The 15846-nt window shown below is 36.9% G+C and overlaps 1 protein-coding gene across 3 annotated transcripts in view; it reads right to left on the reverse strand.

Moving 5' to 3' along the window:
* Positions 1-15846, reverse strand: part of adcy5 (adenylate cyclase 5) — a 78246-nt gene that overhangs the window by 6225 nt on the left and 56175 nt on the right. For 2 of the 3 annotated variants that reach the window (XR_002920734.2, XM_024286218.2), the window contains exons 5-16: positions 11939-12066; positions 10655-10813; positions 10422-10563; positions 8601-8738; positions 5370-5392; positions 4493-4652; positions 3349-3446; positions 2208-2295; positions 1266-1382; positions 1015-1173; positions 174-358; positions 55-75 (exon numbers count right to left, since the gene is read on the reverse strand). Coding sequence is in view for 2 of the 3 variants with exons in the window: in XM_024286218.2 (XP_024141986.1) it covers positions 55-75; positions 174-358; positions 1015-1173; positions 1266-1382; positions 2208-2295; positions 3349-3446; positions 4493-4652; positions 5370-5392; positions 8601-8738; positions 10422-10563; positions 10655-10813; positions 11939-12066 (1418 nt within the window). In the remaining variant the exon portion in view is untranslated. The remainder of the gene's footprint in view (positions 1-54; positions 76-173; positions 359-1014; positions 1174-1265; positions 1383-2207; positions 2296-3348; positions 3447-4492; positions 4653-5369; positions 5393-8600; positions 8739-10421; positions 10564-10654; positions 10814-11938; positions 12067-15846) is intronic. The other variant, XM_024286219.2, reaches the window with a different exon arrangement.

The raw sequence follows: 15846 nt of genomic DNA on the forward strand, positions 1-15846 counted from the left end.
TTATATTTGTGTGCAGATTGAACAGATGACAGTGCTCCGCCATGATACACTCACCTTGTCCCGTTCGTGTGTTTGCTGTGAGGAGGAGAACAGAGAGGAGAAGCTCAGAGGTTAGTACCTTTATCCAACCGTTGAAGAAAAGCATAGAAAGAAAGAAAACGAATGAGACTCACAGAGAAGTGAAGGCGTTTGCCATGACCAGCAGGTCCTGGTTGTCAAACAGGCTCACTTTGGGCACCTCCATGATCAGAAGGTAGAGCAGCTCGATGAAGAGCATGAGGAAGAGTTTGCCGATGCTGCTGATCTGCAGGAAGACGGAGGAGGCCAGCAGGCTCAGGAGCACACAGGACGAGAAGTACTGAGGGGGAGAGCATTCATGAGGAGTATTAATACTTTGTGATGTAGAAAATACACTGTAGTAATAGCGACAGTCGGTAGGCTACAAGCTCCCTGCTCCGCTGCATTTGGATGCATCCATGTACAGCTTTGTTCTCTTCATCCAAGCTGGCTCAAAACTGTACAACTGCTTACTATTTTTGATGCAGCAGTAATGTTAGGGTGGGGGCTGTAAGCCAGGAGGAGAGCATGTAAACGGAGCACTCGCAGAAACCAGAAGTGGGATGTGGTTTCTCTGCACCAATGGTCCAGCCCACAACTTAAGAGGCTCATTTCTAATGAACTCCTGCCGGTCTGCAGAAACTATGTTTTTTGGCTAAAAAATGGCATAATCATAATTAAAAGGCCCCTAAAATAACTAGAATTTTTATGATCTGAGAGGACAATCAGCTTTAAAATTACCCTAAAAACTTCTATTCTACTCTATTCTATTGAGTTTGCTCCTAAAAGATCTTTAACTGGAAGATTCTGTAGCACTAAAGTCAAGCTACAAGTTTGATCCGCTACAATCCACAGATGAGATTTTTTGAGGGGGCATCAACTAGATTTTGGTGATTAAAGTCTATTTAATCAGTGGCAGCTAATTGAGTCATTTCAAAGGAGGTTACGAAGGTTCACCTCAGGAAAGTTGCAGACGAGGGCACCCTCGCCGCAGGGCGTGTGCCGTGCGTCCAGGCTGTAGTTGAGGGAGGCGGCGTGGCAGGGGTTCACGCTGTCCATGCTGATGTTGAGCCCTGAACTGATGCAGCTCCGCAGGTCAACGCCGCTGCAGGTGAACTGAAGCAGGTCCAAAGTGCATCAAGCAAAACTATTGTTTTGCACAACCATCGCTGATAGAAACACAGAGTTGTGATGCTTACTTCACTTACAATATTAATGAAAGCCGACAGAAACACGGTGAGGATGGTGAAGACTCCAACCAGGGTGCTGTTGAGTCTGGACTGAACTATCCTCTTGGAAAGAGTTTGAAGGGAGACGGGGAAGATCTGAGGGAGCAGAAAAAAGAAGAAATGCAAATACAAACTAACCTGGAGTCTGTCGCACAAAACTCTCTTATCAACACAGACAGAATAAAAAAATCATAACTATGAGTCATCCAGAAAAAAAACAACCTTTTTTTAGATCATTCCTGCCTCTTATGACTCATCAGCTGCAGTGAGAAAATGAGTCAACAAGGGACTCAACACTTATCGATCAAAAGTTTACAGGAAGGAAAAGATGAGATTTGGTGAGTTTATTCACTTCAGAAAAAATCCAAGAAAAAGTTATTAATCAGTCATTTTTAACATGACATGTACAACATAAACATGAATGATATGGATTTATTCCATCCCTGCAACAGACTGGCAGCCTGTTTGGGGTGTTCAAGGATAGGCTCCAGCAACCATGTGATCCCGAAAGGGATTTAGTGAATTCTAAGGATGGATAGATCTATCTATCAAAGATGTAATTATTAATTTTTAATAAACTTAAGCAGCAAGAGGTTTCAATAACACTGAGAAACTGTTAAACTGTTCAGTAAATATTAGTCACAGTAGCTTTGGTGGATTCTAAACGAAATATTTAATGATAATTATTGGTGGATAGGTATTATAAGGCTCAAGTTAATTTAAAAAAAGTGATAATTTCCAAGATGAGCTTAAGAGCTCTCCTATAAGAAGCAGGAAAATGGCTAAATGGATCAGGAAAAAAGCAAAACAGCGATTAAAAGTGTCCAAGATATATTCATCAGAAACTCTGCAAAAGCACCTATCAAACGAGACATGCCATTTTTATTCTTATTTTTTCCTCACTTTCTTCTTTTTTCTTACCCCGAAACAGTAGTACACAGCTGAGATGAACATGACTGACACCAGGATGACCAGGCAGGCGATGAAGAAGCCAATCATGAGTGTGGATCTGAGGGGAAAACAAAAACACATTTTCAGCCAATTCTGTGTTTAGTTTGCGGCTGAATTTGACTCTCTAGTACGACAGCAGAAGAGGGGAATGTGCTGCATGATTCCCTCAATGATTTATGAGCTTTGGCTGCTGGGAATACTGTGCTAGAAAAGGTTTAATGTGTGTTTAGAAGTAAAAAAAGAGTAAAAGAAGAGGACTGCTTCATTGACAGGGGAGTGGAGGATGTAGCGTGTGAGAGAACAAAGAGGTAAAAACGAAGGAGGAGGACAGAGGTTAATAAAGAAGATCGATAACGACAGAATGGGAGGACAAAGAGGGAAAAAGAGGATTTCAAAGCTAAGATCAACTGCTTTTTTGTTATCTGTTGTTCTTGACCACAAATACCAAGTTTTAAATCAATATCCACTTTATTACTAGATTCCTGAAGCTGTAGACGCTCAGAAGATAAATTCTGTTAAATATTTACAGTGTTTATGACTTTTTTATTTCATTTAGACAAAAATCTGCCCTAAAATTTCTATACTGGGTAACATTTTTTTTATGCTATTTTATTTCACTGGCAGCTGAAGGCTGAATCAATAATGTGAAGTCGAGTGTGAAAGTACTTGATATTCAAAACAAGTCAATTCAAGGCCAGATTGCTCCGCTTCACTTCTTGCAAATAAGATCTCAGTTTAATTTCATATTTATCATAACCTCATCATATTTGCTACCATCCTTTGATGGGCAGCCAGGTTAGGAAAGAAAATGCCCCCTTTTTTCTTCCTCCTATCTTTCTCCCAAACTGAGAGCAAAACAGACGGAATTATTTATGAGGATGGCAAAAATTTGCCTCTGGAAGGATTCAAAACACAAAAAAAAGTTTTGGTGGGTTTGCTTTATTTTATTTTTTAATCTAATGGGAAGATAGTTTTAAAAAATTCACACACTCTTTTTTTTTTTTTTTTTTTTTTTTTTTATAAACGAGTCCTGCGACAGACTGGTGACCTGTCCAAAGAATAAAGGAATAAAGCCAGCACGTTTTTCATGGAATGCTACAGGCCGACTCACCTCGGCACGATGATGATCTGAATGAAGCAGATAAAGAGGAAAACCAGGGAGGCACAGGCCACGTACGCACCGAATCTGGTGTCCACCTGCTTGGAGTACTGCATAAGAGAAGCACAGAGTAAATATAAAGGGTCCTTACGACCCGTCACCATGAGGGACACGTATTTTAAAAAGCGACAAAAGAACCAAGCACACAGACGGTAGACAAATAAAACCTGTGATCATATCTTTACTGGAGGAGCAAATGTGTTTCCAAACTCTCACCTATCGTCATTTCAGAAAAGAAATGGATTTATACATAGAAAACACTTGACAGCTTTAGGCTAAGTTGTCATCCAAACCCCTATATTTTTGTATTTTATAGTCAAAATCAAGTCAGTAAACAATAATAAAGTCTGAAAACATGCAATCAGTGGATGACGGGAAAGCTCTCCTGCCGTCAGCTTTCAAGACTCCAGACTCTAAATATAAGCTCTGGAGACAAATAAATGTGGATATTTAGATGCATGACAGCTAAATTTCCTTTAGAAAGTTCTGAAAGCACTTATTAGGAGCCGAAACTAACAAAAAAGGAAACAAGAAAGGAAACGGCGCACACTACAGCAACAGACAGCATCCTTTTATCTTGCATGTAACCACAAGCAGATTGGGGCAATGTTTTTATCTTCCTAAGAGGTTACTGATGGAAGATTTACTATCTATATAAACATGTATAGCAGGTTTTTTTTTAATCTAAGTCTCTTTTTTTAACAAAAAGGGATTTTGACTTTTGTGTAATGAAATGTGAAAATTCATTGTTACAGGAAGCAGATTGACAGTTCAAAATGATCCCCTTTTGTTGCCGTAGATCACTAGGATGAAGTTCTGGCAGCAAACAAACTCCTCAAAAAGTCCCTTTGATTCATACTTCGCATTTGTGAACATTTTTTCAATAAATACATAAAAAAAAAGAGTAAAACCCAGAAAAATCACTCAAATAATCGATTTCTAATCTTAAGCTGAAGCCACTCCCCTTTAGCTGTGAAGTGGTTCATTCCTGCTTTCGTTTTAGAGATCTCCCTAACATTTAAACTCCATTTTAATTGAAGCTTCTTTTTGCAAAAAGTGTCATGCTGCTATCTTGCACGCGTGTGCATGTTTGCACCTTTTTCTCCAGGTCAGGCTCCCTGAAGGTGAGCAGGAACTTCTTGACGTGTTCGGAGCGCAGGCGGTCGATGCTGCGCGCGTCGATGGCCCGGCCCAGAAACTCGTCCACCTCATCCTCTGGGTTGAGGTTTTCCTGTGCGTTTCTGAAAATAAAATGCCTGGATAAAACAAGATGAGATCAAATTGGCATCTTCCGACTTTATAAGCTAAATTATCCATTTAACTGAAGTCTTCCACAGTTGCCTTCACCTGATCACAAATACTCTGATGATCCACTTTATCCTCTAGTCTAAGTATAAAAATATTTCAATTGCAATTAAAATAAAACATGTATAGTGTAGGAAAAATAAAGATGTGATTATTTCAAATTTAAGATATTGCGCTATATTCACATTCTAGACACAGATGTAGTGAATAATAAAGATAAACTGGATTATAACCTTTCTAGGCGTATGATTTAATATCTCTAGCATCAGCAGCAAAAGCCAAAACCATCAGTTAAATGTTCCTTCAGATGGAAAAAGCATTCAAAATAAAGTGTTAGTTGCTTAAAAAAGTGCACTAACTTTGTTGAGTTAAGAAAAATTTGAAGGACAATACTTTTTTTTTTTAATCGGATCACTAGCTTTAAGCTTTCACAGCAATGCTTCATTTTAAATCCAGAAACACAAAACAGATGAACTGCTTGGCTTTTGCGTTAGAAAAAAAAAATACTGGAAGCTGCAAGGTTTTCAGAACAACCATCCCACACTTCCTGGTTCGAGGATTCTGGGTTATTGTATTTCTGTGCTGTTTCCACCTGCTCAGTTACACCCACTTTAAACCTACGAATACAAATAGAAAGAAGAATAGAAAATGGTCTCGTTGTTACTCACTTGTCCTTGGGATCATCAAAACCCTGCAAAAAGAAAAAAAAGATTAGCTTTAAATTTTCAACTTAACTTTTACTTATGATTATTCAGTTTTTCACCAAAAATCAAATAAACTTGCAAAGCGACAGTAGTTCAATAGCAAATTTGCCTCTAAGTTGTGGGCGGGACCATTGGCGGAGAGCAACCCCGCCCCCTCTTCCCTCTCCCTGTTGCTGAGAGCTCAGAGTAGGAAGCTTGTGGCCCACCAAGCATATTTTCTACATCACAAATAAGTTCTTTTTCATCTGCCTTTTTTCTGCTCCTGATTCATTTAAATAAAAAATACTTCATTTTCCTTATACATGTCCTCCATCATCAGAAATAGCCACAAGAACATGTTAAAAACATGATTTTCATCGTAGTGAAAGTTAGTTGCAGATTCAAGTCCATTTGAACTGATGCTCCCAAAAGACACCTTTTTTTGCATCAGAATTGACTTTATGCACACAAAAGACATTTTCTCATGAATGAGACATTTCTGCATTTCATCATTCCTTTTTTTTCCAGAGTAATGAAGCACAGAACACACTGAAACAAACAGAATCCAAAAGAAAGGTCAGAAGGTCCCATGGATGCAGGAGGGATGACGTTAAGTTGCATCATGTCGTTGAGATGAAATTAACATAACACATGTTGGCCTCTTTTACCATAAAGCGCGGTGCACTGACAAATAAAATGCTTTGAAACAGCAGCAAGGTTTTAAAACATTCATGTCAGACACTTTTTCACAAGTAGGAGCAGAAACACTTCATGAATGCTAAACACTTTCTCTGGAGAATTAGATGGTGTGAACACAAAAATAAATAATCTCTTCTTACACAGACAATGTCTGTTAATGCAAGTCTGCTCGCTAGAAAGACACTGTGGCTCTCTGGCTCCCTCTAGTGAACAATGCTGTTACAGCAACAACACAAGGAGCTCCCACGGGAGAAAAGACAGCTGCCGAAATATCTTTTTTTTCTATTTGTTCCATTACTTTCTAAAAGCAGTTAAGTTTTTGTTTTTTAACTTTTATTTTACTGGTAAATCCCATTGAGATTAGATCTCTTTATCAAGGGAGATCTGATGTTAATCTATCAGTCTCCACTTAAGCTAACCCTTTTATTCATAAAGAAACTATAACTTTCTTTCATCTCGTACGCTATTTGAATGTAAAGAAACAGCAGACTCAGTAGATGGCACTCGTTTCTTGTTTTTCTGCTCACTCTTATGCTCCTACAGAGCATGAAGAGCTGCAGCAGAGACCCCTGCAGGTCACTCAAACCTAAGACACCAAATCATTCCGAATGATTTCCTAATGAAAAAGGGTCTACCAATGCAGAATAAGTAACGGTTTAAATATAAGATGTGTAGCTGCACACAAACAATTCATGAGATTTGACCTAAAGTCTCATAAAAGATCAAATTATGTTCAGAAACTTTCCTCACTTTATCATAGATTCCTGACAAATTTTACTTTGGATCAACAAAAAAAGATCCATTCTTATCAGATGTGTTAATATCCGACTGTAATGGCCTGTCTTCTACCACTCACGGTGACATTTCTGCTTCTAACACTGTCACTTTGACCTCTTTTTCTATCGCTTATGACATAATTCCACTTTGATAACTCTATTCCTCAGTTTTCCGGATTATTCTTGTTCTGTCCTTCTCACTCAAAAACACTTTTCTTATAGTCTCATTAAAGTCGAATTCTTTTGCTAAACTTATTTCTCTCAGGAATTCACCAATTTACAAGTCAAACAATTTAGGTTCTATTTCTGGAATACATATCTTTTATGATGTGATGTGAATTTTTGTTTTATTACTGTTAGATCCTAAATATGTCACATTGGGATCAATTTTACAAAAAAATAAAAAAGGAAAAAACGTTATTGCTAAGTTTCTGTTTTACAATCAAATAAATGAAACCAGTCGATGATGAGGTTTTACATCCAACCAATTTCAAAACATTTTGAACAAAGAAGGAGTTTGTAAAGCCACTTTCACACCACTTTTAGGGCTGCCACAAACGATTATTTTAATTGTCGACTAATCACCGATTATTTTTTCCGATTAGTCGACTAATCGGGTCATGCACAAAGTTGATGTAAAACACAAATCTTAACCATCATTCACTTTAAACTAACTAAAAACTATATATATATATATATATATATATATATTCACACTAGCATCATTATAGATGAAATGTAAGCTGAATTTGGCCGCAAAAGATGCTAGTGACGATGGCTGAAGATGCTGATAGCCAACTAAAATATTAGTTAAAGGCCAAATTAGCCTAAAAAAAGCCTAAGTTAGCAAAGACAGCTAGCATGTAGCTGAAATAAAAACTCCAAAATAGCCTAAAAAACCTTAATAAATGCCAAAATAGTCCAATAAGCTAGCATAACACCATTATAACTTTCAACTTTACTACACTGACTCCATTTAATATAAAGTAACGACTAATCGACTATTAAATTAGTCGTCGACTATTTTAATAGTCGATTAGTCGTCGATTAGTCGACTAATCGTGGCAGCCTGAACCACTTTCAATGAACGCTTCAAGTCTGTTTTTAAGTCCACTGAAAGTGAAACTCATTGACCAATCAGAGACTTGAATTTGATAGTGACGTATGGATGGCGTTCCTTTTCAATTCACAGAAATGGCAACTGTTTGAAAGCCTCTTCCAGCTACAGGTACATGCGCTTGTATCGGGCAGCGACAGTCCAGTGTGAACACCGTATGCTAAAAGCGCGTTAAATGCCCGGCGTGAAGGAAGCATCATGGGAGGGTAGTCTTTATCCTCTGGCCGAGTCAACTCTGAATGCATTTTTTCATTGAGTGAGTATACTGTTTGTTTGCAGGCTCAGCGACGGCACATAAATATATAGTGAAGTCAATAGGATCACATCACTCTCCTGCTCCATTTGTCACTTGATTGCAGCTGCCGAGTCCCTGAGTGCTCCTGAGAGCCTCTCGTTGCCAGAGTGAGGTGTGAGAGGAGCTGTGTGTCATGAAGGGCCATCCCTGCTGCCTACTGTCCGTGCGGATCAAAGGATTATGATTATCAACTACGTGTCCGCCTCCACGCCGACTGACAGCCGAGCGGGCCACGGGCAGGAAGGCCACCTGGCTGCGCCACATTAATAACTCCATTAGCCTAATAGCTCTGGAGACCCGAGTGTTGCTACAGAACACCGTTTCCTCACCATCCTCCTTATCTCCTTGGAGATCTGGTTTCCACCCAAGTGGTTGTAAAAGGGACGGTCAGTCCAGTGTCCGCTGTTGTGCGTGACAGAATTGGTTCTCTGTCGACTCATTTTGGCGATCATGGCCTTTTCCTCTTTCTGTTGGAGAAAAAAAAACAAGACTTAATATGCAAGACAGTAAAAAAAAAAAAAAACATTTTGTATGAATATACTTTAAGTTGACAAGGACTTCTCCATTAATTATCAGTGGAAAGACTTTAACTTTTCAAGTTAAAGTCCAGCTGCATGCTCATTTCTTCTTCTATAAACTTACATTTGAGCTTCATGTATGCCAAAACTATCAACCACAAACCCTCTTCATTCTTTCGTAAAGTGTGCTCCCTCCCTCTGAAGCCATCATAAAGCCAACTTGGAAGACTAATTCTTTTATATCTGACATTATGCCTGCACAGACGCTCAAGGGGAGAACTTGTCAGGGGGAGAAAAAAAATGAATAATAGAAAAAAAAATAATTAGACTGCACAATTGTTCCTCTGTATCCCAGCATGGGCTGCAGAATGAGAAGACGATATCACTTCACATGACAAGCTAACTATAGTCGCAGCTTGTGATCTGCTGGAGGACAGCAACAGCTGATAAAGTCACAAACACATGCAGGGAAACGGAGATAAAGTCAGTCGTCTTCACAAAACTGCTGGGATGAAGCAGAGTCTCGGCTAAAGAAGAAGAACAGGAGGATTCAGTCTAATAAGCCCTTTTTGTTTTAAAGGAATAAGTCAGATTATTGGTGGAAACTAGGTCAAAACATTTTAGAGATTTTTCAAAAATGTACATTCAACTTTATTTATAGAGCACTTATCATTCTGCAGAAAGTACTTTTATGAATAAATAAAACAAAAATAGTTCAAAAAATTAAATTCTACAAAAACAAGCAGTCTGTATAATCAAATTAAATAAAAGATAAAACGATTAGTTTTTTTCTTCAAAACTTCCAAAGTGGATGAGGCCCTCACATCCTCAGTTCTACGGTGCTAAACGTGGTCTCGCCACATTGTTGTTCTGACCTTTAGGACCACCAGCTGACCTCCAGCTGAGGACCTGAGGGCACCGGGAGGACCAAAAACTAAAAGAAAATCTGAACAAAATTGAAGGTCCAATTCCATTAAGACAATTAGCTAATAAACTAATAAAATACTTTTTAAAATCGATCCTAAAGCTGAATTGGAGCCACTGTAAAGATTTCAAAACTGATTAATTTAGTTTTTTTTTCCTCTAACAGAAAACAAAAACAAAAAAATCTGGATACCAACTAAAGGGATGAAAAAGAGACAGAGACTTTAGCAATAATTAGAAAAACGTCTTATTTAAAAGACAAATAAAGGAACAAAAATGTAAATGTCAGACATTATTTCAAAAATTATATAAAAAGTAATAATTTTAGCGTTAAAGTTTAGGGGGCCACTAAAAATACCAAAAAGTCTAGTTCCTTGGAAGCAAAATAAAAAAACAAAAAACGAAAGACAACAATTTGAGCAAAATTTTGAATCTCTGAGCTCTTACTCAAGAAGATCAAGTGACTTAAACAGTTTTCTTTCTTTTTACTTATTAATTCTAAATCTTTACAATAGTCCTCATAAAATAAGTTTTCTTCTTTAAACTCTTTATGTCGACTTCTTTCACAGTTTAGCTATAAACAATAGGCAGTTCAAAATTCAGTGTACTCAGTTTTTTTTTTCTTACTTTATCAAAATATATTGGAAATATATTCGTATTAATTACAGTTTTGGTTAAATCAACCTTAATGGAAAAAGTCAAATGTACCCTTTTCTGACTGCAGCCCACAATGAGGTAGGTTTCAATGTTGTTTCTCTTCAGGTAGGCGTTTCTGTCTCCTCCAGCTCCTGGTTCCACATCATAGTCTCCGTTCAGATAATTTAGAGTGGCTTTAGTGATGTGGATTCGTCTGAAAAGCAGCGACAACCACAGACAGACATTATTCCTGCTATAGTAATCTAATCCACAGCATTTGGGATTTTAAAATCCAGAGCTCCTACCCAGCTTGCCCCCCAGCTTCCATCTGGTTTGCGAGTGTGACGTCGTTGGACCAGACGTCGAACTGCCACTTCCGGAGCCCTAGAACGCCGCAGTGCACCCTGCCACTGTGAATGCCGACCCGCATGTTCACGTTCACCCCGGTCACCTCACGTACCAGCCTGTCAGGAACACATGGGATTCTGCACTTTGACAGTCTGGTGACACTAGCTTCAATATAGACACATGCTGAAGACTCAAAAAGACATGATTCTTCTACAAAGAAAATCTAGATAACTTCCTTTGAGCTATTATTTCTTTTAATTAGCAACAAAATGACCTCAAATTTATTTAGATAAGTTTTTGTAGAACATATTTGATCCATTTCTGAGGCATTAGCTTGATCCAAACAGTCCTTTAAAAACCTAAATATGCATATTTCTGCCCTGTAGTTAACCAAAATTCCACTAGGGGCAGTAGAAGAGCGTTTCCTACTCATTTCAAGATGGCTGCTTCCATGAAATCTCAAAAACACATTTGCTGGGAAAATTTGAGCTAATTTTCAAAACTTTATGATGAAAATAAGTAGTTGTATTGAAATAATGCATTTTTTATAATTCGTTATTTATAATACAATTACACTATGTTACAAATGTGTGAATCAAGTTTGAGATGTGGGATTTATTTTCTGATTACTCAATATTTTTCCATCTCAAATTATTATTGTTGCAAGAGAAACTTACCAAATCACCCAACAGATCATAATTGATACTATTTATAGCTCATAAAAAAATGATATTGCAAAATCTTTTTTAAGATTTCATCAAAAAGTTTAAAAACATCCTTATTCCAAAAAAGAAAAAAATAATAAATTTCAGTCAATTCTTTGACGTAGTGGCCTCTACACAGTTAAAGCTATTCTTAGAGTAAACAGGAGGAAAGGTGGTGACAGTCTGGGGATGGAGAAGTTGTCTCCTGAGGAAAAAGCCGGGAAACGTGTCCCTTAAGCAATTAGAGCTGTCTTACAATGGGCTGCAACTATAACATGACTAACTCCTTTGTGACAGAGAAGTCAAAGACTCCTCCGTGATTTTTTTACTATAAAATATGTTCATTTCATAAAATAAAATATATCTTCAGTGTAGGAGATTTGGCATTTTGTTAAATTGAGATTTAAAGAATTATGACTTGGACTTGACAGATTAAATTTATTTTCAACCACATTATTTCAGTGACTTTCTTCTCATGCTTTAGCTTTGAGCCGCACCTTAAGACACTGCTATTAGAGAAATAGGAGTTTAACTTACGAGATGGCTTCTATCATGTCTAGCCCCATCTCCACACAGCAGTGGGCGTGGTCAGCCCGCGCCTCCGGCAGCCCCGACACGCAGTAGTAGCAGTCGCCCAGAATCTTGATCCGCAGACAGTGGTTCTCCTGAAAACAAGAGCACTCACAACTTATTGACACATAAAGGCATCACCTAACCCAATAATGTCTCGATTAAATATTTTTTTTTTAAACCAGAAATGAGGAAATTACCAGAACTATTTTTAAACATTTGATTTTGAAGGGGTTTAAAATGCATCTGTTGTAGTACTATACAGTATCATTTGGTCAAAATATACCTATTAAGAGGTGTTCCTCAATTACAACTGTCTTTTGGTGATCATATAACAAAGCAACATAATCAACTTTTTATTTTCCGCTACATTATTTTGACTGTCAAAATCACAGGGGAGATTATAAAAGAAGCAATTGTTGGTTTTAAATGATGAAACAAAGTTAAAAAATAATTTAAGCTTCTGTATTGAAACTGGTTTCACATTTTTGCTAATGATCTTTTAAAGACTGGCATATGAACCTATTGAAACCTTCAAAAAGTTTTGTTTTCTTTTCAGAAAATCATTTTTTTAAATCATCAAAATAACTGTATTACAACCACAGTCTCATCTACTTGTTGGAATCCACAGAAATGTTACACATTTGTCTTTGGTTTTACTTGCATTAATTTAGCCAAACACTAAGATTGAAATATAGTAAATCATGTACGTAAATATTTTTCCAGCCATTTACAAGTCTCCATCTGTGGCAGTTTGCTTTATGCTTTTCTCTATATTAGAAGAAGGTCTGAAATAGTGAAATTAAGATTATTTATGGCATTAAACCTTTTTATTTCATCAGGCTTTAAACTTAGTTTGGATTATTTTTTTGTAATTTGATGTAATTACATTTTTTTGTCATCTTTAATGTTTTTTACTTGTACTTTATCCTGTCTATCACTCTATATTTAAACATCAATGCATAATAGTACAAACACTACTGTCTTAAATTGGTCTTCCAAGTGTGAAGCACGGTGGTGAGAGTATCATACTTTGGGGAAACTACTACATAAGAGGCAACTGAAATTTACAAAACAGAATGAGTAAGTCTCTGTGTCAGACTGTCAAATATCCAAGAGGTAGAGCTTCAACCGAACAAAAGAAACAAGTGTTGTTGTTTTTCGTTTTGTTTTTTTATAATAATGGATTTTTACCATTTCACACATTGGCCTTGAGCTTCAAAGGTTTTACAGAGAGACAGCTACAATATTCTCTGTGTGTGTAAATGTTAAGAGGCTAGAGAGAATACTGCATCCCATGATAACCACCTGAGTGTCTCTCCAGCACATGGCTCAAAAACAATAAGGCTCACTGTGTAAATAGGAGCCTAGAGAGTAAGTGTGTGTGGGCCTTTTGTTTCCTCATGAGGACATTCTCTGATATAACCACAAACCTTTTCCAGAATTATTTTAAGAAAAAAAGTCATTTTTCTGATCATGTGGAATAATTCTGGGTTTTGGATGACAATTCTGATAAATGTTAGGTAAAGCTGAAGACAACTAAATCAGTATGTAGAGGTAAAATCAGAGTTGATCAAACGCTGAAAGGGAAACAGCTTTGCAAAGTTATTTATGTTGCTGAGCGCACACATGGATTAAACATCTGGCATGGACATTAAAGTGTCAGTTCATGGTTTATTGTGCTCATTTCTCTCATGAATATGGAACAGTAGCACACCATGGTACCTTTCATAAACAAATATGTTCAACATTACGAACAATGACAAGAAAATAAATATCAATATTAATGAGCATGTGGTTTGGAAAGGCTGCAGCTGAAAAAAACAGTCTAAAAGGCAGTGGATTGCTGCATGAAGATAGTGGTAAACATAAAAACACAGAGGTTCAGTTTCTCTGTGACCCAAGGTTTTAAGGATGTTAACATTTCTATTCAGACTGAGCCTTAGAAGTGTGTTGTTTGAACAGGAAGTGGAATTAAAATGAGGGAAAATATCATTTTTTGTGTTGATGTTATCCTACCGTCTTAAAGGCTTGTTGCAAATTGTTAAAAAACTTGGCTAATTAAACGAAATATAATAAAATCTTTGAAGTAGAACAAAAAAGGAGCATCATTCAAGTCATTTCACATATAGTTGGAGTTAAGTTATTATTTTTTATAAGAATTATGATGATAATCAGCTGATTTGAATGTCAGGTTTTAAACATGTCTAACTGTTAGGATTGCTGGCTCCTAGAACGAGATGTTTGACACTTCTATGTTGTCCACAAATAACAAAAAATATTAAATTAAATGGCATTATATAGAATCTTTCCTGGGTTTGTCTCTACATGTGACCATTAGTGCAAACAAAATCAATCAGTCATACAATCCTTAAAAATCTGGTCACTTCCTTTGCAGATATAATTCAAAAGAAATTATAAAATTCCTAATTTCTAAAAAAAATAATAATAATTCCCCCCTTTAAAACTGCTTAGATTGTAGTAAAATTGTCATAGGTGCATATAAAAATATTTAAATAAGTCTTTTTCCTCACACACTAACTGTAACTGCACACACTTCAGGCTGACCACACTGATAAACAGTGTTCTTTAAAGGCCTCGTTTGTGTTTGCACGCTCAGAAAATTCTCACACTTCCAAACGATGTGGCCGCATCGATTGCATTAAGGCCTGTACGATGCCTTTGGGACTGGTTTGATCACTGGTGTTAAAGTAAATGTAAGAAAAAAAATTCAAAATATGCAAATTAATTTATGGACTTTTACTGACGTTTTGTTTTGTATAAATCGCAGTTTGTTACAAAGTGACACAACTGGTTAAAATTCAATGGATTTAGTGATTTGAAGTGATGGAAAGAGTTTGTTTGCCTTTATAGCATGTTGTTCATGTCATGGTTATTTGAATAATTGTTTGTTTGTATGTTGCGCTAATAAACTAAACTATTTTCATGAAAAATATGATTTATTTTATAAAGCTGAAATGTTTGCTCTTGTATTATTATAAAATAGTTTTTCCCAAAAGTGCAGCTTATATGATTTATTGTCTTTATTACGCATTTTTTGACAGCTGAGACTTACTATATACTAATACTCCAGAGCACCTTAGAGTCTATTCACACCGGAAAAATGATTTGTTAAGGACCGGATTCACTTAATTTGTTCTGGATCGTAAAAAAAAAAAAAGTTGTTCTGGATCGAGTCCTAGAACTTGTGTTTGGGCTGTAACCGGAGATTTCTGTTCCGGACCAAAACTTGTAAACAAAACCATGTGACTAAAGAATTCTTCAGTCATTGGCCAGCAGTTACAGGGGCGGGTCAAAACAAAAAGGGAAAGATGGAGGTGCAGCACTGCTGCGGTTTGTCAGGATTGTTCATTTATTTAAACTTTTTATTTGAATGTCAGGTTTGACATTTTTAATTTGATACGATGGAACCATAAGCTATTGCAAGGTGGTGCTGGGGATGCTACATTACGAGATATGCTGATAAGTATTTATAACATTTATATAATCAGTAAAACAGTTTGAGAAGCAACGAGTATCATGTTAAAAGTTGTTTTAATGAGTCTGCATTCATCTGAACACATTTTAATGAGTTGCTGTTGCATCACTGCTCCACGTTTGTCAGCTAACAACCGGCTACGGTGGCCATTTTGGTTCAGTTATTTCGTTGTATTTAGACTGAAAGTTTCAGAGCAAACCGAAGTTCATTTAGATTGAAAATGAACCAAAACCACCTCGAAGAATGGGTCCAAGAGCGGTTCCTGGTCCCAGACCAGAATATTCTGGTGCGTATTCTGACTGAAAATTTGTTCCAGATTATAGCCTGGTTTACTTTAAGCAGATCAAACCTGTCCAGTCTTAATACCCCCTTAAAG

The sequence above is a fragment of the Oryzias melastigma genome, linkage group LG21, assembly GCF_002922805.2.
Source record: "Oryzias melastigma strain HK-1 linkage group LG21, ASM292280v2, whole genome shotgun sequence".
Classification (NCBI taxonomy): Eukaryota; Metazoa; Chordata; class Actinopteri; order Beloniformes; family Adrianichthyidae; genus Oryzias; species Oryzias melastigma.